This window comes from Perognathus longimembris, chromosome 1 (genome assembly GCF_023159225.1).
Source record: "Perognathus longimembris pacificus isolate PPM17 chromosome 1, ASM2315922v1, whole genome shotgun sequence".
Taxonomy (NCBI): Eukaryota; Metazoa; Chordata; class Mammalia; order Rodentia; family Heteromyidae; genus Perognathus; species Perognathus longimembris.
The window spans coordinates 7,356,693-7,378,589 of NC_063161.1; the positions used below are offsets into that span (position 1 = coordinate 7,356,693).

At 52.9% G+C, this 21,897-nt stretch overlaps 1 protein-coding gene across 4 annotated transcripts in view; it reads left to right on the plus strand.

Annotated features, from left to right (window-relative positions):
* Window positions 1-21,897, plus strand: part of Tmem184b (transmembrane protein 184B) — a 43,608-nt gene that overhangs the window by 20,046 nt on the left and 1,665 nt on the right. For 3 of the 4 annotated variants that reach the window (XM_048355495.1, XM_048355512.1, XM_048355504.1), the window contains exons 2-8: window positions 8,122-8,370; window positions 8,898-9,063; window positions 16,249-16,339; window positions 16,760-16,835; window positions 19,317-19,408; window positions 19,950-20,119; window positions 20,505-20,699. In XM_048355495.1, coding sequence (XP_048211452.1) covers window positions 8,179-8,370; window positions 8,898-9,063; window positions 16,249-16,339; window positions 16,760-16,835; window positions 19,317-19,408; window positions 19,950-20,119; window positions 20,505-20,699 — 982 coding nt within the window. In that variant the 5' untranslated portion in view covers window positions 8,122-8,178. Of the gene's footprint in view, window positions 1-8,121; window positions 8,371-8,897; window positions 9,064-16,248; window positions 16,340-16,759; window positions 16,836-19,316; window positions 19,409-19,949; window positions 20,120-20,504; window positions 20,700-21,897 lie in introns of those variants that run through there. The other variant, XM_048355521.1, reaches the window with a different exon arrangement.

The following is a 21,897-nucleotide window of genomic DNA, read 5'->3' on the forward strand; positions in this document are numbered from 1 at the left end:
TTACATAAAGTTTTCTAGGTGCTCAGATTTGAGTGTTCTTTTTTTTTTCTTGCATTAAAAATATCAGTGCCCAGGCTGGGAAGGTATATTAGTGGTAGAGTGCTTGCCTAGCATGTAAGAAGCCTATGTTCGATTTCTTAGTACCATATAAGCAGAAAAAGCCAGAAGTGGTGCTGTGGCTCAAGTGGTAGAGTGCTAGCCTTGAGCAAAAAATAAACCCAGAGACAGTGCTCAGGCCCTGAGTCCAAGCCCCAGGACTGGCAAAAAAAAAAAAAAAATTATGTCCAATATATTTCTTTGGGTAACAGAACTCTGCAGTATACCAAATACTCATTCTCCCGGTGCTCTCTGCCCACTTGGGTTTCTCAGGAAGCAGCCCCGTGACGCACGCCCTTCCTGGGGAGGGACGAGGCAACTAGGCCTGCAAATGTTTGAAACCAGCGCTGGGAAGCTGCCCCTGTCAGCCAGTTGTCATAGAAATGGCCAAATCGGGAATCATTTCTGTTTTTCCCTTCTTACTGTTCTATTTTTGTGCGGTGCTGGGGATTGATGCTTAGGTGAGCATCGTAACTCTGAGCCCAGTTTGACCATTCTGATTGCTTTTCTGTAGGATAGCCAGTAAAGCACTTATCTGGGTAGCTTCGCTCGCTGCTGCCTCCATTTCGCTTTTGTAGGAAGTTCGGTTCTGCTGTCTGAAGGGTGCTACTTGGGAAACTAATTTTTGTGTGTGCGTGGGCCAGTACTGAGGCTTGAATTCAGGGCTTTTTTCTGCTCAAGGCTGGCACTCTACCACTTGGGCCACACCTCCAGTTGTTGAAGGATTCTTTTCTTAGAGCCGTTCATGAGGGTGTCTGTCTCCCTGCCCTACACTGAGACCCGGCACTTAATTCACGGTGCAGTTTTGTTGCATTGCTGTCTCCCGCTTTGAAAAGAAAATCAGAAGCTAGGGCTGGGAATGTGCCTTAGTAGTAATGCTTGCCTTGAGTGCAGAGAGGCTCAGGGGCAGCGCCTGGGTCCTGAGTTCAAAAGCCCCAGGATCAGCAAAAATGAAAGAAAGAGAGAAAGAAAGGAAAGAGAAAGAAAGGAAAGGAAGGAATCACAAGCTAGGTACTGTGGTACATGCCTCTTCTCTCAGAACTAAGACAGAGGGGTCTCTTGAGCCTAGGACCCAGGAGTTTAAGACTATCCTGAGCTACAGAGTAAGACCCTGTCTCAAGGGGGGGAGGAGAGGGAAGAAGGTTCTAGGTGCCATGCTATTTTTCACCCTCAGATACGTCAGCATGGATCTCTACATGCTGGAGACTTTAGAACTATTTTGAACTAGTTGGAGACTCACAGGAACTTAGGAAAATAGCGTAAAGGGGCCCGTGTTCCCTTCTCCAGACACCGCCAGTGGTGCCATGTTCCTTCTGTAACAACATCAAAGCCAGGAAGCAGCCTGGAGAGCAGGGCTGAGAACTGGGCCATAGAACCTCCCTGAGACCTGATGTCCTCTGTGGGATATCAGTGTGTACAGTTTCTGTAGTCCACTGTCTGTCCACTATCCCCTGGGAGAAACTGGCCTGCACACCCATCCCCCTTCTCACCCATCACTGTCCTCTGCCGGACACTCCCTTTCCTTTGCTTTGTGATTTTGAGAGTGTCCTATAGATGGAACCGTACGGTGAGTGACCTTTGGGACTGGCTGGTTTTACTAAGCATAGTACCCTTGAAAGCCATCCAGATTGCTGCTGCATCAATAGTTGCTTGGCTTTTATGCTGAGCTAGTAGTCTGTGCTCTGGAGGTAGCGCTTTTATCTCCTCTTCACCTGTTGTAGAACATTTGGGCTGTTTCCAAGATTTGGCGACTACGCATGCAGTTGTAAACACTGGCATGCAGGTTTTGTGTGGACGTAAGTTTGCATCTCTAGAAGTAGTTGCAAGTGATTACTGGGTTCTCTTTTAGGTGTATCTTAATGTTTGGATGGGAAGTTTGTTTTTGAGACAGGGTGTTCATGTTACTCAAGGTGGTCTTGGACTCGGAGCTTAAGTGATCCTGCTGCCTCCTCCTCCCCAGTGCTGGTATTATAGGAGTGTGCCTCCAAGTCTTGCTGCATGTTATTTTAGTCTTGGTTTTTTTTTTTTTTTTCAGTCCTGGAGCTTGAACTCAGGGCATGGGCACTGTCCCTGAGCTTCTTTTGCTAGCACTCTACCACGGGCCACAGTGCTACTTCCGGCCTTTCCTGTGTATTATGTAGTCCTGAGGAATCGAACCCAGGGCTTTTTTTTTTTTTTTGCAGGGCTCTGGTATTTATATATTATACATATACATTTTTTTCCATGTGTATACACAGATAGTTTTCTCTCTGGGAAGTATTAAAAAATTGATCAACCTTCAATCTATAAAAAAAATACCTACTCTACCTGATAGAAAAATCTCTCCTCCAAGTTTATACTGATTTACACCCAAAGCTTTCCCCAAAATGTACAATACGAGGCAACATCTTAAGCTGTAGTGTAGAAGGTGGGCCAGGGGAAGGTAGAGGGATGCAGGGTAGCATGTGTGGGCACAAGCACGTGTACACTCACACTTGTGTGCACTCATGCACGCGCGCACACACTCGCACACAGTGGACAGTCTGGCAGGTTGAGCCTCGTGTGGGGGATGCCGCCCTGGGGCAGTGCAGGTGTAGGGTGGTAAGGGCTCCTCAGTTTCTGGTCTGTGTGCAGTATTCCAGCCTGCCCTCCTACAAAACATACCCTTAGTGACTTTAAGTCAGACACCAAGAAGGAAACCTAATTCCAGAGGCCTGAATTCTGGCCTGAGAAGTGTGAACCTCATCCAGGTTAGTGATGGACACTATGCACCATCTGGGGACACTAAACTCTAGGCTACCAGAGAAAGTCACATCTCTGCAAAGAAGCAGCACCTGCAACTAGAGGCAGAGGGGTTAGTATGTCCACTTATCCAGGAAGTGAGTTTTGTATACCATTTTAAGTCCTCTGCTCATAGCAAAGCGAACCCAGGGCTTTATGCATGCTAGACAAGCATTCTACCACTAAGCTACATTCCCAGCCCTGCATGTTAGTTTTATAAAAAATCATCAAGCTCTTTTCCAATGGCTGGACTGTATTCCCTCCTACCAGGAATGTAAGTGAGATCCAGTTTCTTAGTATCTTTGCCAGCATTTGGTGTTGTCACTGTTTTTAATCTTGTAATGTGATGCCCCTGCACCTTCTAAGTTAATTGTGTGTGTGTGTACTTTTTTTTTTGCCAGTTCTGGGGCTTGAACTCAGGGCCTGAGTACTGTCCTTGGCTTCTTTTCTTTTTTTTTGTCAGTCCTAGGGCTTGGACTCAGAGCATTGTCCCTGGCTTCTTTTTGCTCAAGGCTAGCACTCTGCCACTTGAGCCACAGCGCCACTTCTGGCTTTTTCTGTGTATGTAGTGCTGAAGAATTGAACCCAGGGCTTCATGTATGCTGGGCAAGCACTCTACCACCAGGCCCCATTCCCAGCCCCTAAGTTAATATTTTTTACATTAAAATCCACAGTGTAAGGTCCACCTCAGGAGGGCTCCATGCAGATGTCCCCACCTGTCTAAAGTCTCCGCCCAGAACCTGCGTTACCTAGGTAACTGGCATACTTAGAGGCAGCCACTTCTCCTCACCTGGCCACAGCTCCCAGCCCCTGCCCTAGATAGGCAGGGGCTGGGCAGGGGTTGCCCCTTCTCTCTGGCCATGCATCATCTTGGTCACAGGCCAGCAGTTCAGGAATAAACCTTTCTTTCCTGCTTTAATACGAGGTGATGTTCTCCTTATTGGCTACCTACTTTTTAATAAACCTTACACATTTTGTTTCCCTTTCTTTTTGTTGGTCCAAACTGGGACTTGAACTCTTGGTACCTGACACTTTTGCTCATTGGCTAGTGCTCTACCAATGAGCCATGCCTCTAGTCCCTGTAGTACATTTTGAGTGATCTTGAATTAATTTTCATAGATGGTATAAGGGATTTGGTATTTTGTTTCTAGGTGTCCATTTGTTCAGCATTGTTCAGTGAAAAGACTACCTTTCCTACGTAGGTAGGAATTTTATTTTTGCATACCTACCAAGGCATTGTCACACCTAAAAAAAATCGACAAGCTTCCTACAACAGTTGGCAGTGTGAGGGTTTGTTAACTCATACAGGTTGGCTCTATGAATAAAGTTGATGTAAAAGCTAAAAAAAAAATCAACAAGCATTCCTGTGTGTTAGCTATTTCAAAGATGTGTTTTAATTGTCAGTTGTTGGCATAGGGACCCAACAAGGTCTCTCAACTCTTATTCTATGACAGCTCCTTAACCGCCTTTGTTTTTAGGCCATCAGTTGGTTGGGGAGCCTGGGCCCCTTGTCCCACACACGGTCCACTGTCCAGTGCGGTTACTGCTTTCTTATGGCCTTGTGCATTCTGTACTTTGGCCCTCTTTCCTGGATACTGGTGGGTATGCTGGAGGCTTGGCTCATTTCCAGTTCATACTGGCCTCGAGTCCTTCTAAAGTGGGGCTGTGCGCCGGCCTCCCTGAGCACCAGTGCCTGCCCATGGCCGGGAGGAGTCGGCAGTTCTCAGGACGTGCTTGTTAGAACAGTGACTCCAGCACGTTACCCTAGGGCTTTCTATTGATGCTTAACATTTGACTAACTAAGGAAATTGCTGGGGGTGGGGTGGGGGGGGGAGGGTGGAAGAAAAATGAGGAAGGGGGTAACAAGTGTGACAAGAAGTGTACTCACTACCTTACATATGTAACTGTAACCCCTCTGTACATCACCTTGACAATAAAATTAAATAAATAAATAAAATTATAGGAGGGCAGAGTGTTCTTGAGAGCCCCGCCAAGCAGAAAAGGCTGGGTATGGTGGTGTGTGTCTGTCATCCCAACTATAACAGGAAGTGTAAATAGGAAGGCCAGGGTCCAGGCTGTCTTGGGTGGAAAGCAAGACCCTATCTCAGAAATAACTAAAGCAAAAAGGGCTGGCAGTGTGACTCAAGTGGCAGAACACTTGCCTAGCAAGCAAGCAAGCATGGGGCTGTGGGTTTGGAAAAGAAGAAGAAGAAAAGGAAGAAAGGCTGGAGCTGGTTTGTCATGCCTGCAGTCAGCTATTTAGGAGCCTGAGATCGCTTCCCACCTCCACCACACACCACACACTGAGCAGTTTGCAGGACCTAGCGTGGTGCAAGCGGTTAACAGAAGCTGGCAGTGCTCAGGCTCAGCCCCAGGAAGCAAGGCCAGCTCTCAGCTTTCAGAGGACTCCACCCTTGTCTCTTGAGTGCCAGGGACTGCATGTCTGCAAGTCAGGGCATTGCTTTCAGTATGGAGGGTGGGAAGGGGGGACAGTATGGGCACCCTGAAATCATTGGGTGCCAACTGGGGAGACTATAAAACCAAGTCTCACATCTTTGTTGTCATATCCAGGATGTAGATGTTACGTCAAAGGTGCTTTGAGACTGGGAGAGTGCAAGGGAATGGGGTGACATTGTTCAAAAAGAATTACACTCTGCCCGACATAAGTAACCATAACCCTTCGTACATCAATAAATTAAGAAAAAAGGTGCTGTGAGAAAAATATCTGAGGTCATATTTGAGGAAACAAGGTTGAGGCGCTTGTGTGCTTCCTCTTCTCCCTCTCATTCTCCATGTCTGTTGTCTAATCTGGGATGACAAAGATGATGGTGTACAGCCCAGATCTTTCTTGCTAAGGAAACATTTCTGGCACTGTTTTTCAGCTTTGCACTCAGGCTACCAGAGCTATTATTAGGCTTGTCACTGTGTCTTCTTTTCTAGAACTTGCCACCAGTCTTTATATATAGACACCTTCTCCGCTTTTGAGATTCTTAATATAGATGTCTTCCCACTTAGGAGTTTTTAATCTAGATCTAGCCCTTAGTCGGTGTGCTGGGATTGTTTGTATACAGGAGAATAGTAAGGAGCGCGTTGTGGGTACCAGCTCGCAGCAGGAGCCAGCCAGCATAAATGGAGGTGGGGAGTGAGGGTGGGAGAGGAGCCAGGAGCAAGGTGGGCCTTGTGGTAGACAGTGGGTAAGGAGGTCTTTGGATGGGTCAGGTCATGAGCCCGTTGCACCCCAGGAAGCACAGGGAGCTTCCACAGGTGTTACTACCTTTGGGCCTGGATAGCAGCTCACTGTCCTGGAAGGGGCATGAGCGGGTTGGTCCTCTGCACCGACTCAAGAGTTCAGATCAAGATGGTGGTGTTTTGGGTTTTACCACACTCTGGATCAGGTAGCAGAAATCCTTTTTTTTTTTTTTTTTTTTTTTAACCCAGTTGTGGGGCTTGAACTCTGGGCCTGGGTGCTGTCCCTGAACTCTTCAGCTCAAGATTAGTGCTCTACCACTTGAGGCACAGCACCCCTTCTGGCCTTTGCTGTTTATGTAATGCTGAGGAATTGAACACAGGCCTTCATGCATGCTCTGCAAACACTCAACCACTAAACCACATTGCCAGCACCTGGGCTGTCTCCTATCATCACAAAGACCAAGCCTCTGACTGAGGGACAGTTGGCAGCTAGCAGTCTCATTGTGTCCTCATGTGGTAGGAAGGGCAAGAGGTCTCTCTTGGACCTATTTTATGAGGGCATTGAAGCATCTAGGCATCTTATCTCTTATGAGGAGGCTTTTTTTCTGCTCATGAGGGTTTCACTTTTGTGATCTTGTCACCTTGGCGATCAGATTTTAACCATGGATTTTGAGGAACCATTATTCCAGAAGATCCTGCTGGAGCTGCTTTGCTATCTAGAAGTGAGCCCTACCTCTGGCTCTGTAAATTTCCAAGAACCAAACAACAGCTCTTTTTTGGGCCATAACAGGGATGTTAGCTGGGCTCCAGTGGCTCATACCTATAATCCTAGCTACTCGGGAGGCTGAGATTTGAGAATTACAATTCAAAGCCAGCCCAGGGAAGGAAAGTCCATCAGACTCTTATCTCTAGTAAACTACCAGAAATCTAGAAGTGGCGCTGTGGCTTGAGTGGTAGAGCATTAGCCTTGAGCCAAAGCAGCTCAGGGACAGAGCTCTGAGTGCAAGCACCAGAGCGGGCACCAAAAAAGTAACATTTCACACGTCACTGAAGTGACTAATAGGAAACTCTACCTGGGACCCCAGTGCACTTACTAGAAAGACCTCTTGTACAAACTGCTTTCACATCCTACATACCCTGGGTTTCGCTCATGTTCCCACTAACTCTTCTTGATGTTAGTGTCCGCTGCCATTGCTGTTATTCTTTGCTTCTCTGTGAAGGATCGAACCTTCTTTTTGAAGTAGGGAATGAAAACCAATGAATAACTGAGTTGATCATTGTATAAATAGCTGGGCTGGGAGCTGGGGGTCCAGACAGTCTTGCCTCAGAGAAGGCCAGAGGGTAAACACATGAAGGAAAGACAGGGCCGTGTGTTGTATAGAAAACGTTTGGGAAATGGACAGCAGCGTCTGTCTGGAGAGAGTACGGAGCAGGCTTTTCAGAAGGCAGATTCCTGAGCCAAGTTTGTAAATGAGCAGTGTGCGTCTGGGATGTGGAACGCTTACCTAGCATGCACATGGGTGAATCCACAGTTCCCAGCACGGCAGCGGGGAGGGGTGGTAGCCTGACACCCTAAAATTGGGGAAGAGCTGTAAAGTTTCCCAGTTAGCACAGCTGGGTGGTGAGGAATGGGTGTCAGCCATTAGGGAAACTGGGGGAACATTTCTTTAAAAAAAAATCCCAAGCTCTTCGAGATTACTGTCGTAATCCTGAGGCGAGGTGGCACATGTCTGTAATCCCGGCACTTAAAGGCTGACACAAAAGGATTGAGAGTTTCAATCAGCAAGACTCTCAAAAGCAGGCAGAGCACAGAGGACCCACCCCGTACTCTTGCGGGGTAGTGTAGCAGCGCCAGCTTACTCTGACAGAGCTATTAGGGTTTTGGCAGAGGCGGGATGTGCCCTGACGGAGGTCTCTGGTCACAAGGCTGCTGAGTGTGGCCTGGAAGGGGCATGGCCGGGCCACGGCTGGGGCGGATGTGGGCCTGGGGTTGGGCTGGTCCTGCCGTTAAAGGTGGTGTTGGGAACTGGGAAGTTCTTTCTGATGCCGCCGCTCACGAGGACTGCTTCTCTCCAGGCTAGCCCATCTGCCACTCCAGTCGATTCTCTCAGGGAACCTCCTGCTGCTGGCATCATGACAGTGAAGGGGGCTGAGCTGGCCCCAGACCCGGCATCGGCCACCACTGCAGCGGCCCCGCCCAGCGTTACAGCGACCCCTGAGGGCAGCCCCACAGCCATGGAGCAGCCTGTGTTCCTGATGACCACCGCTGCCCAGGCCATCTCTGGCTTCTTCGTGTGGACAGCCCTGCTCATCACCTGCCACCAGGTATGGGGCTCAGCAGGGGCCTCCAGAAGGAACCCTGAGAGGTTTCTAGTGCAACTCAGTGTGGCTTGGCAGGCCAGGCTGGGCACCAGAGTGAGGAAAGCCCTATCTGTAGGGCCAGCTGACAGGCCTCTCTCCCTGTGGCATCCTGCCAGCTTCATATGTCCCCTTTGCCCCCCACCCCCATTTTGTAAATGCTATTTTATATGACCAGAGGTACAGAGGCAATTGTGCCTTTGTGTTCCTCTCCTGGGAGTATCCTCCTTTGGGCTCACTTTGTGTGACTGTCTCGAGCCCTCTGTGACCCTTCGCTTTGCGTGGAAGTTGTCTGGTTCACTTTTGCAGGGGAGGACTCTGAAGCTCAGAGTCACTGGACTCAGGCTGCAGTGAGAATAAGGGACGAAGCCAGATGCCAAGGTGTCTTATCTGTCCCACCTCCCATTTAGAGCAGGAGGAAGAGGGTCTTAGACCAGGGAGGAGGGAGTGAGGTGGCAACAGAATGTCTGGGCTCACCTTCACCCTCTCCCCAGATCTACATGCACCTGCGCTGCTACAGCTGCCCCAACGAGCAGCGCTACATCGTCCGCATCCTCTTCATTGTGCCCATCTATGCCTTCGACTCCTGGCTCAGCCTGCTCTTCTTCACCAACGACCAGTACTACGTGTACTTTGGCACAGTCCGCGACTGCTATGAGGGTGAGGACAGCGGGGTGGGAGCACAAAGGGGGCTTGGAAGTTGGTGGGAGGCAGGGACAAAGGGGCCTCCTCTCCACCTTCCTGCCCAGGGTCTGGGGCTGCATACAAGCCTTTGTCCTCAGGCTCTTTCTGAGGGGCCTCTGGACCCCCGAGAACTGATCCTGACCCGCGCTCACCCACTCGGGGTTCCATCTACCCCACACTGACAGGTAACAGCGATCCGGTAGACCAAATCTCTGTGTACAGAGTACTTGGCTACGGGGTCCCAGGACACCGTCAGAGAGTCCTGCTGGAGCCAGGGACCCTGCCTGTCTCATTTCTCTGTTCTGACATTTTCCATTAGGGCCAGGCAACATGTAAGTGGTCATGTGTGGATAGGAACCCCAGCTAGCCTAGCTCCTCAAGGGGAGGGATATATGGAGCAATCGATGGCAAGCTGGTGGCAAGGCCGAGCCTGCCTCTACTCTCTTGGGTCTAAATTGAAGGGCTGTTTTTCACATGAGGTGCACTGCTGTGCTTTGACAAAAGGGACTTGTGTCTTTTTCCCAGGCCTTGTTTCTGTCTGTTTATTTGTTTTGTTTTTGTTGCCAGTTCTGGGCCTTGGACTCAGGGCCTAAGCACTGTCCCTGGCTTCTTTTTGCTCAAGGCTAGCACTCTACCACTTGAGCCACAGCGTCACTTCTGGCCGTTTTCTATATATGTGGTGCTGAGGAATCGAACCCAGGGTTTCATGTATACGAGGCAAGCACTCTTGCCACTAGGCCATATTCCCAGCCCGCTTGTTTCTGTCTGTAGAGAAGAAACATCACCTCCTGTCCAGACCTTCACCCTCAGGCTGGGCTCTGGGTGGCAAAGAGGAGAAGGCATACTTCTTTCTAGCTGCCCACCATTGCTTGTCTTTTGAATGGTGCCCTTTCTTCCTCTTGTTCAAAGAAAGCAAAATTAAACAAGCTGGTGCTTACCCTCTTGCCCTCTGAGGTCTGTGGCCACTGAATAATCACCACAGGGAGACAGTGATGCTACTCTCCAGCCCCCAGGGAGAGAGGGATCTGCCTAGCCAAGAAGTCATGGGGGACACGGGCAGCGCTGGCCTCAGCCAGAGCAGAGCTCAGTGGCCACAGAGGGAGGGTTCAGTGAGAGGCCACCCCGGAGACGTTCACTGCCCTGCGGGATAAAACTTGGGCGAGGCTGGGCATCCATGGCTCACACCTATAATGCTAGCCACTCAAGAGGATGAGATCACACACACACACACACACACACACACACACACACACACACACACACACACACAACTAAAAGTTTTAGGTGAGAAAAACCTGAGGGAAAGGCTAGAGGCCCAAAGAGAGGCCACAAGCAAGTGGTTTCCAGGAGGCTTCCTGGGTAGCAGAATTCATCACGATTGACCCCAAGCAGCTGGGGTCACCTCCTGTCCCTTGTTGGACCCGTGGATTGCTGGGACTCCAGACACAGGAAATGCCTGAGGATTAGCAAGGAAATTGAGGCACCTACCATCCCACTGCACCTTCCTGCCACCTCCCTGTGCCCCCAAGTCCCCCCCCCCCCACTTTTGCTGCTGCCTTATCAGTCTGGTTCCCAGCTGAGCACATCAAGTGTTTCCTGGCTTTGGGAGCCTGGCATGTGCCATCTCCCCAGGGCCTGGGAAGCTCTTCCCAGCTTGTTCCTGCTCCCCAGGGTCCCCTCGAGAGGAGGTGGTGGCACTGGTCCTTTTTTCTTTTTAAATTTTGGAGGCTGGGGCTAGAACTCAGGACTTCACACATGCTAAGTATGTGCTCTTTCTCTGAGCTCTATCCCAATCAACTCCATGAGTATTGAAAAAGAAGGGACTTTCCTAGTTCCTACTGGGTGCTCCGCCGTGCTCCTGCGGAGGGCCCTCTTTGTTCCTGGCCATGCTCCTGTCTTACACTTCCTGAGAGAGTACTGAGGCAGATGAGGACCTGTTTAGTGATCCACTGAGCTTGAAGTTCATGGAAATAGTGAGTTCCTAAGGATCACTCTGGGCTGCAGAAGGTGCCACCCTCAAAACGAGCACCCAGAAGTAGCCTCCACCCACTTAGTTCTCTCAGAAGTGAAAAGCTGAGCCTTTTGTCCCCCCCCCCCACCTTCTGTCTCCGTTTCCTTCCTTTTTCCCCACTTCTGTGTGTTGGAGTGGCAAATGTATTTTCTTCTTGGCCACTCCCTGAAGATGGGGTGCTGAGCAGAAGGTAAGGGACACAGCCAGAGAAAACTCCAGTGGCTCTTGCGCTATACTCCAGAAATGGCAGCAGATGGTCGGTGGACACCTCTACTCTGGAAGTCTCTTTGTTCTGCGAGCCTGTACCAGCCAGCCTCACTCCTGTGGGAAGGTCCTCACTCGAAACCTGCTGTGCTGTGAAACCCATCTTCTAGTAACGCATTGGTCTGGCCTGGCCATTCCAGGGTATTTACACACAGCTCGCAGATGCTCCACCATTCAGGCTGCCCTGAGTTCCCCAGCTTTTAGTGTCTGCATGCCCATTCAGGTCTCGGCTACCCGCCCTGTGCAGCTGCCCCTTAAAACTCAAAGGACTGCCAACGCTGGTTCTTAGTTCCCTTCCTCTCATCCTTTCTCCTCTAGGCCCCAGTACCCACTTAGGCATCAGGGAGGTGCCTCAGAACTCGGCCTGGGGACCCTCATTTCATACTCAGCTAGTCAGCCCCGGTGAAGGCCACCCAGAGCATTATACAGACACTTGTTTTTGTTTTGTTTTCTACTGAGGTTTGAACTCAGGGTTTCATGCTTGCTAGATAGGCACTCTACCATTGAGCCATGCCTCCAACCCGATTTTGGACTATTTTTGAGATTAGTTCTCTGCTGATGGGTGCCCTCCTCCCCATGCTTCCACTAGCTGGGAGCTCACGCCTTCCTGTGCTCAAGATGTCTGTTAGAAATGCTTCCTTCCATTAAACTCAAGTCCTGGGTCTGCTGCGTGGACAAGATGCTGTTTCAGTGACTGGATGCTTTCTCTCCAGGCCTCAAGACTCCAGTGCAGTTCTTTTTGTTGTTGTTGGTTGTGAAGCTTGAACTCAGGGCCTGGATGCTGTCCCTGAGCTTTTTTGCTCAAGGCTAGTGCTCTTACCAATATGAGCCACAGCTCCACTTCTGGTTTTCTGGTGATTAATTGGAGATAAGAGTCTCACAGACTTTCCTGCCCAGGCTGACTTTGAACTGCAGTCCTTAGATCTCAGCCTCCTGAGTAGCTAGGATCACAGGTGTACACCAGTGCTCAGCTTCCAGTACAGTTCTTGTTTCGTCTCCATCCTGGTCTCTTCATGATTGCATGCCTTTGTCTCTCCTTAAGATTTGATGTCCAGAATGAGCAGAAAGTTCCAGATACCTGATTATCTGGGGGAATGGGACAGGAAGGGAAAAGGAAGGAGAGGAGAGAGAAAGTGCATCTCTGCCCTCTGGACTGGCAGGCCTGACCTTGGGGGTCCCTGATGTGTCCCCAAGGGCTAGCATAGAGCCTGGTGCACAGGCTGCAATGAATATTTATTCAGTGAGGACCCTGGTGATTTTGTGTCTCTGGGGCCTCCCCATGGAGCAGAATTAGAGCCATGGTCCGAAGGGTGGCAAGCGGCAAGCCTGCTGCCTATTCTCCCTGGTCTGGGTCTCCGCTCAGTCTCTCTGCTCTTCCTACAGCAGGCCACTGAATCTGTTGTTTCTGGCTTGTGCGTGTAGGTTTCCAGTTTAAGTTCCAGTTTAAGCACTGTTGCTGGAGGTTGGAGTAGTGTTCTGTGAGGCTCTGTCATTTCCTGGGACGGGGGTGGATTTGTCTGGATAGTTAGTGGGCTCTGGTTTGGGCATTTGAGTCACATCCCAGAAGATTCTTATCTCCCTTTTCTGAGTCAGTGAGTCCATTATTGACTCACTAATGATTCTTTAAAGGAAAGTGTCAGCAAATTGGTATTTACAGACTGATTGGCTCCAGAGCCTTAAAAAGATCAAGAAGCTTGAATTAAGAGGCAGATGACATTTGACGTGTAGCTGGATGTGGAAAGCTGGACGGACCATGGAACTCAGGTGCGGGCTGAGACTCCTTACCTGCCCAGGAGAGGAAGAGTAGGCCACACAGGCCAGCCCTCCCTCTGCCCTCCCAGCAACCTTCCAGCAGCCTTCCCAGCAACTAGACCTGTGTCCATCTACCTCTGTGTGGGTTGAGTAGGCGCAGGCCCCTCTGCTTACCATGGGGATGGGACTCAGGTTTTACCTGCAAGTTCACAGTCTGGACAAAGCACCATGGACGGCCCCATTGAGCCTCCGCCAGAGCCCCACACTCGTGTTCCCCTTGTAGCAGCCCTGCCCGTAGGAGTTAGTCCCAGCTGGAGACACATGCGGAAACCAAGGTATGGAGCTTGTGAGGTCATTCATCTCATAAAAGGTGGAATAGTGGTCCACAGCCAGACACTGAGGCCCAGAGTCCAGGGATCTTCACCCTGCTCTCCGCAGCCTCATGTCCAGGAAGGATCTGACAGGTCAGCAGTGGTGTGAGAAGTGAGCATGGTGGCAGAAGAGGTGACATCTCTGTGGTGCTGGCCCTGAGGATTAGCAGAGAAGCCAGAATGTGCCAGCGCACAGGCCCGAGCAGTCCGGGGGAGGGGGGCCTAGGAATGTGAGTGGTGGCATAGGTTACCATCCCACTTAGCGTGGCCGAGTGAACAGTTAGCACCAAAGCACTCGAGCTGTAAAGTAGCCATTAGTTTTGTCCATAGGCGCCGTGGGTCAGGAATTGGACAGGACTAGAGGGGCAGCTTGTCGCTGCTCTGAGGTGTCTGGCCCAGCACATGTGGACACCGGGGAAGGCTTGCTCGCGCAGTGCCTGACCCTGCTGCTTGTTGCCCCGAACCCTCGGCTTTCCCACCTGCCCCACGCCTCCTCACAGCACCAGGCTGGGCCCCACGGCAAGCTTCTCAAGATCAGGCACCTGATGTAAGCACAGTGCCGGTGACTTTCATAGTTACCCAGCTCCACTCAGACACACAGGGAGGGAACGAACCCTGGCCTCCTGGAGTGGAGTGTCATCGCAGGTGCGGCCATCTTTGGAAAATGCCACCTGTCACATCTCTGTGCCCAGCCGGCCTTGAGTGGCTGTGGACAAAGGTTATCAGTAGACTGGTATGGGTTTGCCTCAACCCCCTCCCCCCAGTTCTTATCACTGAAGAGGGACTGGAGATGGGTGGAGAGTTTCACTGTCACCAGATGTCCTGAGTCAACTCCCATCCAGGTACGCAGGACCTAGGGCCAGGGCCTTCAAGGGGCGTTGGTCTGAGGGAGGCAGGTGGATTAACAGTGGTGGCCGAGAAGCCAGCACTAGGAGCCACTGAGGCCTGAGCCCTCCCACCCAGGAGGAGGGGCTCCACTTACCCCATTACTGAGGCCCCCCGGGCCCACGTACAGCAGAGCACAGAGCCGTGTCACAAGCCGTCGGCTCTGTCATAGCCAGGCGTGCTCTGAGCCATGGATGCAGACGGTGGGAGCTCTTTGTGGCTAGCGCACTGAGTGGCATAAGGCATCCCAAATAAAGTCCAGGTCGTCACGGTCAGCTTCTGCCAGTGTTTTATGGGCCTGGTCAAGGCGGGGCTTCGGTGGCTTCCTTGTCCTCCAGACTATGTTGGACACTCTCCTCGTTTCCTTGGCCTCAGCCCTGTTCTGCCTCTGTGCTCCCTCCTTCGTGGCCCTCTGGGACACCCTGTGACCTCCCCTTATTATGCTCTTTTCCCCAGTGTTGGCACCCTGCAGCAGGAAGACTGCACCAGCCTACACAGCACACTTCACCTGTTACATCTCACGCGCGTGCGCACACACGCGCATGCACGCACACTGATACAATATATCCCAGCATCCCTTCTCACTCGCCCTTGCCCCCTCCTTCCAGAGCACTTTCAGCAGTTTTCATTGTTCTGTTCTCCCAGATGCAAATGGCACACGTCAACCTATTCATCCTCTTTCACCCTCTAAGCCCAACCCCCTCCCGCAAGTGCCCCCACCCTGCAAAAGAGCTTGTTTCTCTTTCTCCCCTCCCCCACACCCTCACAACCCCCCCCCACTCCACCCCCGTTCTGCAGACTTCATTAGGGTCCTTTGTGTCGTCTTTATAAATAGTTGCAGTATATCTCAAAACCATTCACCTTCTTTCTGTCCTCTTTGTCTTCCTAAGTAGTCCTGTGGTTAAATTAATGTTTTATGTTTATTTATTTGTATATGTAGGTACATATACATAAATACCATGTTCATGAATATGTATATCTTTTAGATCTTGCTTCCACATATGAGTAAAAACATTCCCTCTTTGGCTTTTTGAGCTTGGAGTAGCTCATCAAGTACGATACCCTTCAGTTCCATCCATTTTCCTGCAAGTGACATGGTTTCGTTTTTCTTTTTGTCTTTAGGTATTAGGGCTTGATCTCAGGGCCCGGGTGCTGTCCCTGAGCTTTTTTTTTTTTTTTAAATTCAAGGCCAGAGTTCTTCCACTTGAGCCACAGCTCCACTTCTGGCTTTTTGCTGGTTTTTGGAGACAAGAGTCACATGGATTTTTCTGACCGGGTTGGCTTTGAACCACAGTCCTCAGAGTCCTCGGCCTCCTAAGTAGGTAGGGTTAGAGGCGTGAGCCTGCAGTGTCCAGCAGTTCCCTTTTTCTTTATGGACACAGCCCACTTCTGCCACGCGGGCCGGCTGAGCTCGCCCAGACCTTCGTACTGCTTCTCACGTGTTTCCTGTCCCCCTGGGGCACACAGTGCTGGGCTCTTGACGCGCCAGCGCGGCTTGCGGGATGGACGCAGCTTCTGTCTTTGCCCACAACTTCTCCTCAGACCCCAGCACATTGTCTTGATAGGATCGTGATCTATAACGAACACACTGCCAGCCTTCCCGAGCTCCTGGGTGCCCGCAGCGCTCAGCCTCTCTGTGAGATCCTGGATGTGTGCTTCTCACTCCCATGCCCTTCTTTGGGGGCGTCACCTGCCCTGTATGACTGCTCGCTGCCTGGTTTACAACTTGCAAGTAGATGTTAAGTGCACGGTGAACCTCACGTCCCCAGGCTCCTTCCTGGGGCTGTGTGCGGCTGTGACTCACTTTCTGAGGTTTGGATCCCACCAGCCGTGTGTCCGCTGTGCTCGGCTGAGTGGTTTCTCTGGGCCTTTTTACAGCCTTGGTCATCTATAACTTCCTGAGCCTGTGCTATGAGTACCTCGGGGGAGAGAGTTCCATCATGTCCGAGATCAGAGGGAAGGCCATTGAGTGAGTATGTGAAGTCTCCCTGAGCCCCACGCCTGGGTCAGCTGGGCACAGACCCTGCCCTGCCCTGCCCTGTCTTTCCCACACCTCCTGTGTGAAGCCGTTCCTCTGGACTGTTGATGGGGTTGCTCTGGAAAATTCTTTTCCTCTCTTTTCCTGTTACCCTTGGCCTTAACTGTTTGTCGTGTTTTTCCCTCCTGTGGTTTTACATTCCATGCTTTTTCCCCTGAGTTGTTTTGCAATCCCAGGGCCAGGGTGGCCCTGCTTCCCTCATGGCCTGGTACTCACACAGATTCTGTGCTCTGCCTCTCCCTGGCCTTGGCTTCAGGCTCGGAGGCCCCCCAGCTCAGTACCTTGACTTCTCTGGGATGGGGTAGGGTGGCCATTCCCTGCTCACCAGTCCATCGCCTGTGCTTTTCCCAGGTCCAGCTGTATGTACGGCACCTGCTGCCTCTGGGGAAAGACCTACTCCATTGGATTCCTACGCTTCTGCAAACAGGTTCGTGCTGCCGCTGCTGGGTCAGGAGGAGCAGGCTGGGAAGCTGGAGGACCCTGCTGGAGGCTGTCCTGTGCTCACCTGTAGAGGTCCCCGGGCCCTCAGCAGCCACCCCCAAGCTGTTAGGGAGACATGGTGTCAGCAATATGTGCCTAGACAGGCAGCAGCATTGGGCTGTGCCGTTTGGCCCAAGTCTGTGAGAATCAGAATTGTGTGGGGATTCTTGAACCTCAATTTGAAAACTTGTCAGCTGTGGCCGGGGGCAGTATGGTTTCAGATTAAAAACACCGGAATGGGGGGGCTGGGGATATGGCCTAGTGGCAAGAGTGCCTGCCTCCTATACACGAGGCCCTGGGTTCAATTCCCCAGCACCACATATACAGAAAACGGCCAGAAGCGGCGCTGTGGCTCAAGTGGCAGAGTGCTAGCCTTGAGCAAAAAGAAGCCAGAGACAGTGCTCAGACCCTGAGTTCAAGGCACGGGACTGGCCAAAAACAAAACAAAAACAGTGGATGGTTGGGCCTGGGCAGCCTGTCTGCCCTCCTCCTCCATTTCCAGTTGGCACCAGGGAACTTCTCATTTCCTTGGCTGCCAGTGTGTGGCTAGAGGCAGGGGCATTAATGTCTGGACACAGGCACCTGGCCATGTGGGTCTGACTTCCAACTTTTCCTGACTGCATGACCTCAGATAATGAACTTAACCTCTCTGAGCTTTAGTTTGCTATCCTATCAAATGGGTATTATGGTTTTTATCTCAGGGCTGATTGTAAAGAACAGATGTGGTCATGGCTGTCATTATTTAACCTAGCCCTGGCTCCTTCTGGGAGGTAGAGTCCGAGAGTGACACACCCAGTCTTCATGACCTGCCGTTGGCCTCCCCAGGGCCTCCGTCCACACCAGGGTAGCCAAAAAAGGAAAAGGAAATAAAGCCCACAAACAGAGCCATTGCGGCTCGCCAGAGAGCTGGAACTGGGACCAGGGCTGCAGTGTAGCCGGGCCACAGGGCCGGTCCCAGGGAGGCCCGGGACTGCCGCTCTGCTTCTGCATCCTCCCCCTTGGGCTGTTTCAGAATCTGCCAGGGAGCTGCGGAGAAGGAGTTACAGCTGTCCCAGCCAGGGTGGGGCATGAAGAGCCATTGTTTACTGTGGTTCAGCTGCCAGTTCCAGGCCGGCTGTGACTCACAGCCTTGTTCGATGGTTATATTGTCCACAAAATTTTGATCTCATGATCGAGAGCTGGCGTCACTGTGTTATAAATTATTCCCCAGCCGTGTGGGCCCAGACGCTCTGCTGTTGAAATGTTGACTATGGCAGGGAAGAGGAAGTGAGAAGACTGAGAACAAATGAGGGCTTTTTGCACTTCCCCTTTGTAGACAAGCCCACGGCTCATCCCAGAGCCACAGAGAGACCAGTACATTCTCCAGGCCAGAGCCCAGAGCCTGAGGCAAATGGAGTGCTTGCTAGGAGTAGAGTGACCCCCGTCCAGTCCAGCTGAGGTCTGGAGGGCCCCCCCTCTCCCCCCGTTTTTGATGTGTGACTCATCCCAGTGTCCAGTGTGCCTGGGGCCTGGGGGATGGTCCAGGGTGTGGCTGCTGCTCGGGTTGTAGCGCCGCCTCTGCCAGTCAGTTTGTCTGTGCCTCAGTTCCCCATCTGGCTTGAGGGCCAGGAGGGGTTCAGTGCCATGTGCCTCCTACGCAGCAGCCTCCTGGGCTCCCCCGGTTTCCAGAGGCTCGTGAACCTGGAGGATCTGTGGGTACATGGACTCCCCTTGAGTTACCAGGAATGGTGGAGCCTCCCTGAGGGTGTTCCTCTGCTCGCCCGCCACAGTCGGTTCTGATGCCCAGAGTGGGATGCCTCCAGGAAGACCCTGCTCTGGCTTTCCTGTGCCCGCCATGGCAACCCTCTGCTGTGTGGAGGGCAGACGACCACTTCACCAAGGTGCTGCCACTCAGAGGCCAGGAGACGGCCCGAGCTATTGCTTCGAGTGGTCAGCCATGCCCAACTGAAACAGCCTTTGGGCCTCCGTACCCGTGTGTGGGCTGTCCCTCTCCTTAGCTTGCTGGTCCCGCAGGCTGTGCCAGCCCCAAGACTAAGCACAGGTGAGGAGCCAGACGTGGTGGATGAGAGGAAGGAGGGAGGTCCTTGCCCGCCTGCTTCCTGTGGAGTTGGAGTTGGTTCTCAGCACCAAGGCCTCCTGGCTGCCTGTCTCCCGGCCCCACCCGCCTGCTGCAGCCCCTCCTCAGTGGCCAAGCGCAGGGCTTGCCTCTGGGCCTTGGTAGTTGCTGCTCCTTCCGCCTGCCTTGGGAGTGTGGCCTCCTCTCAGCACCTTCCTGATGGTCTAGCCTACATGCCCCACCTTCCCCTGTAGACAGCAGTCCCCTGGGGGCAGCCATGGGACCTCCTCTTCTGTCCCTGGTGTCCAGCCACAGGCACAGACCCGGTGCTTCTCACACGCTCTCATCCTTCTCCTTGCTCTCCCCAAACAGGCCACCCTGCAGTTCTGCGTGGTGAAGCCACTCATGGCCGTCAGCACTGTGGTCCTCCAGGCCTTTGGCAAGTACCGGGATGGGGACTTTGAGTAAGCTGGGGATCCTCCCTTGGGGTGTTGGGGGGAGAGGATGTGGCTGGGGGCTGGGGGCAGGCAGACAGGCCCCATCGCTGTGACCTTCCGGCGCTTCACAGAGCTCACGCCCAACCCAGGCAGCAGCTGTCCACATCCCTGGTCCCAGCTCAGGAATGAGCTCGTGGCGCTGCCCATGTGTAAACCACACACAGCCACTCGCCCCTCCCGCGTCGGGGAGTGAGGACAGATGTCCATCCGTATAGCAAAAATGGCTCCCGCCTGGCCCCTGCTCATGAGCACTACCTGTGCACCCTCCGATGGAAGGCGGTCCCCCCTCCCCCCCATGACCCTGGCTCTCCTGCCGGCGTCCTTCCCAGGAGACCTGAGGGCAGCAGGCCGAGCGCTGTTCTGCGTGCAGGCGCACTGCCCTAGCCCCGCCCCCTCCCTCAGGTGGCTCACTGTGCTCTGCTGAGGAGCACGGGCATGAGGGCAGGGAGAGGGTGGGAGCGTCCTACCCTCAGTAGGGTCGGTCCCAAGCAGTGTACCCTTCCCACAGTGTCACCAGCGGCTACCTCTACGTGACCATCATCTACAACATCTCCGTCAGCCTGGCCCTTTACGCCCTCTTCCTCTTCTACTTCGCCACGAGGGAGCTGCTCAGCCCCTACAGCCCTGTCCTCAAGTTCTTCATGGTCAAGTCTGTCATCTTTCTCTCCTTCTGGCAAGGTCAGTCGTTTTGTAGCCTCCTGAGGCCCCTGCACATTCTGTCCTCTAAGCCCCATTTCCTGCCCCCTGCTCATGGCTCTGGGGCTGCTGCCCCAAGCCACCAGTGTCCTGAGGGACCCCAGCCTAGAGGTCACAGGGATTTCAGCCACTGGGCCCATGTGAGGGGTGAGGCTTCAGGGACACCTTGGTGGTCCCCTTGTGGATGGTGACCCTGTGTAATTAGGGGTGTCTGTCTGCTTTGTGGCTGGCGGGGTTCCCCACCCAGTAGGAGCAACCAAGCTCTCTCTTGATCTCACTGGGGTATGCAGGCATCTGAGTGGGGCTTTCTGGGGAAGGAGGCCTGAGAAGGGTCCAGTCTGGGGCCTGACAGTGCCTCCCTGTCCAGGCATGCTGCTGGCCATTCTGGAGAAATGTGGGGCCATCCCCAAGATCCACTCAGCCCGCGTGTCAGTGGGCGAGGGTACGGTGGCAGCCGGCTACCAGGACTTCATCATCTGTGTGGAGATGTTCTTTGCAGCCCTGGCCCTGCGGCACGCCTTCACCTACAAGGTCTATGCTGACAAGAGGCTGGATGCACAAGGTAGGAGCCGAGCTCTTGGTCACCACGCCAGCAGAGGGAGCTCCAGAGCACACCCGGCATCCTGCTGGGGTTGCTCCTGCTCTAGGACTGCAGAGGTCAGGGTATAGAGGGGTGGCCGGGCAAATGCTGCTGATGCAATCCTGGAACCGTCTTGCAGCAAGCCCCTGTGTAGAGACCCAGCAGGGATATAGAAAGTCCCGGCCGAAGTGCCAGGCCTGTGGTGCACGCCTGTAATCCTGCTGAGGCAGCGTGTCATGTTTGAGTCATGCAGGAAGCCCTGGGTTCGATTCCTCAGCACCACATAAACAGAAAAAGCTGGAACTGGCGCTGTGGCTGAAGTGGTAGAGCGCTAGTTTTGAGCAAAAAGAAGCCAGGGACAGTGCCCAGGCCCTGAGTTCAAGCCCCAGGACTAATGAATAGACAAATTCAGCATTGTGTATAGAGTCTGTCTTGTCTTGTAATTCCATCTCCTCTAAAGTTTTGTCCCCACACACCCCTCCCTCCTCACGTTATTTGAGACAGTCCAGTCATGCTATGCCCGCACTGCCCTGGAGCTCCCGGTCGTCCTGCCTGGGCCTCAGGTGTGCTGGGATTACAGGCCTGCAGGCGTGTACAGTTCTTCTGGCAGTACTGTGATTTTAACAGCTTTCTCTTTATACCAGTGGTGAGAACTGTGGTTAGCAGCCCAACTCTTGCATGCGCGCGCGTGTCCATTCTGGGAGATATTGTGGGTTAGGAGCTCCAGGGTGACTGGGTGCCAACTGGGGGGTGGGGTGGAGGAGGGCCTCTTCCCTGGGAGGAGGGGGAGGCTTGGATTGAGCCAGACTGGCCTTTCACAGTGAGCTGCAGAAGGGGCTAGGGGGTGGGAGCCTCCTGTTACAGTCTTTCTATCAGTTCTGCTTCCTGAGTGGCTGCCCCTCCTGCCCTGGCCGGGAAGAGGCTTTAAGATGTATTGGACTTTGCCCTGTTCCCCCCCCCCCCCTGCCTCAGTGACCTGACTTGCAGTCATTGCTCAGAGTGCACACCTGCTCCGTGCTCCACCCTTTGCCAGCAGAGGCTCTGGCCGGTCTGCTCGGCCTCTAGGAAAGATCTGACCATCGCTTGCCCGGTGTGGAGGCCATGCCCTTGGACTTGGTCTGTCTGGCATCGCCTGGTGCCTGTGGGAACGTTGCCCTTGGCCTCGAGCCAGGCTACCCCA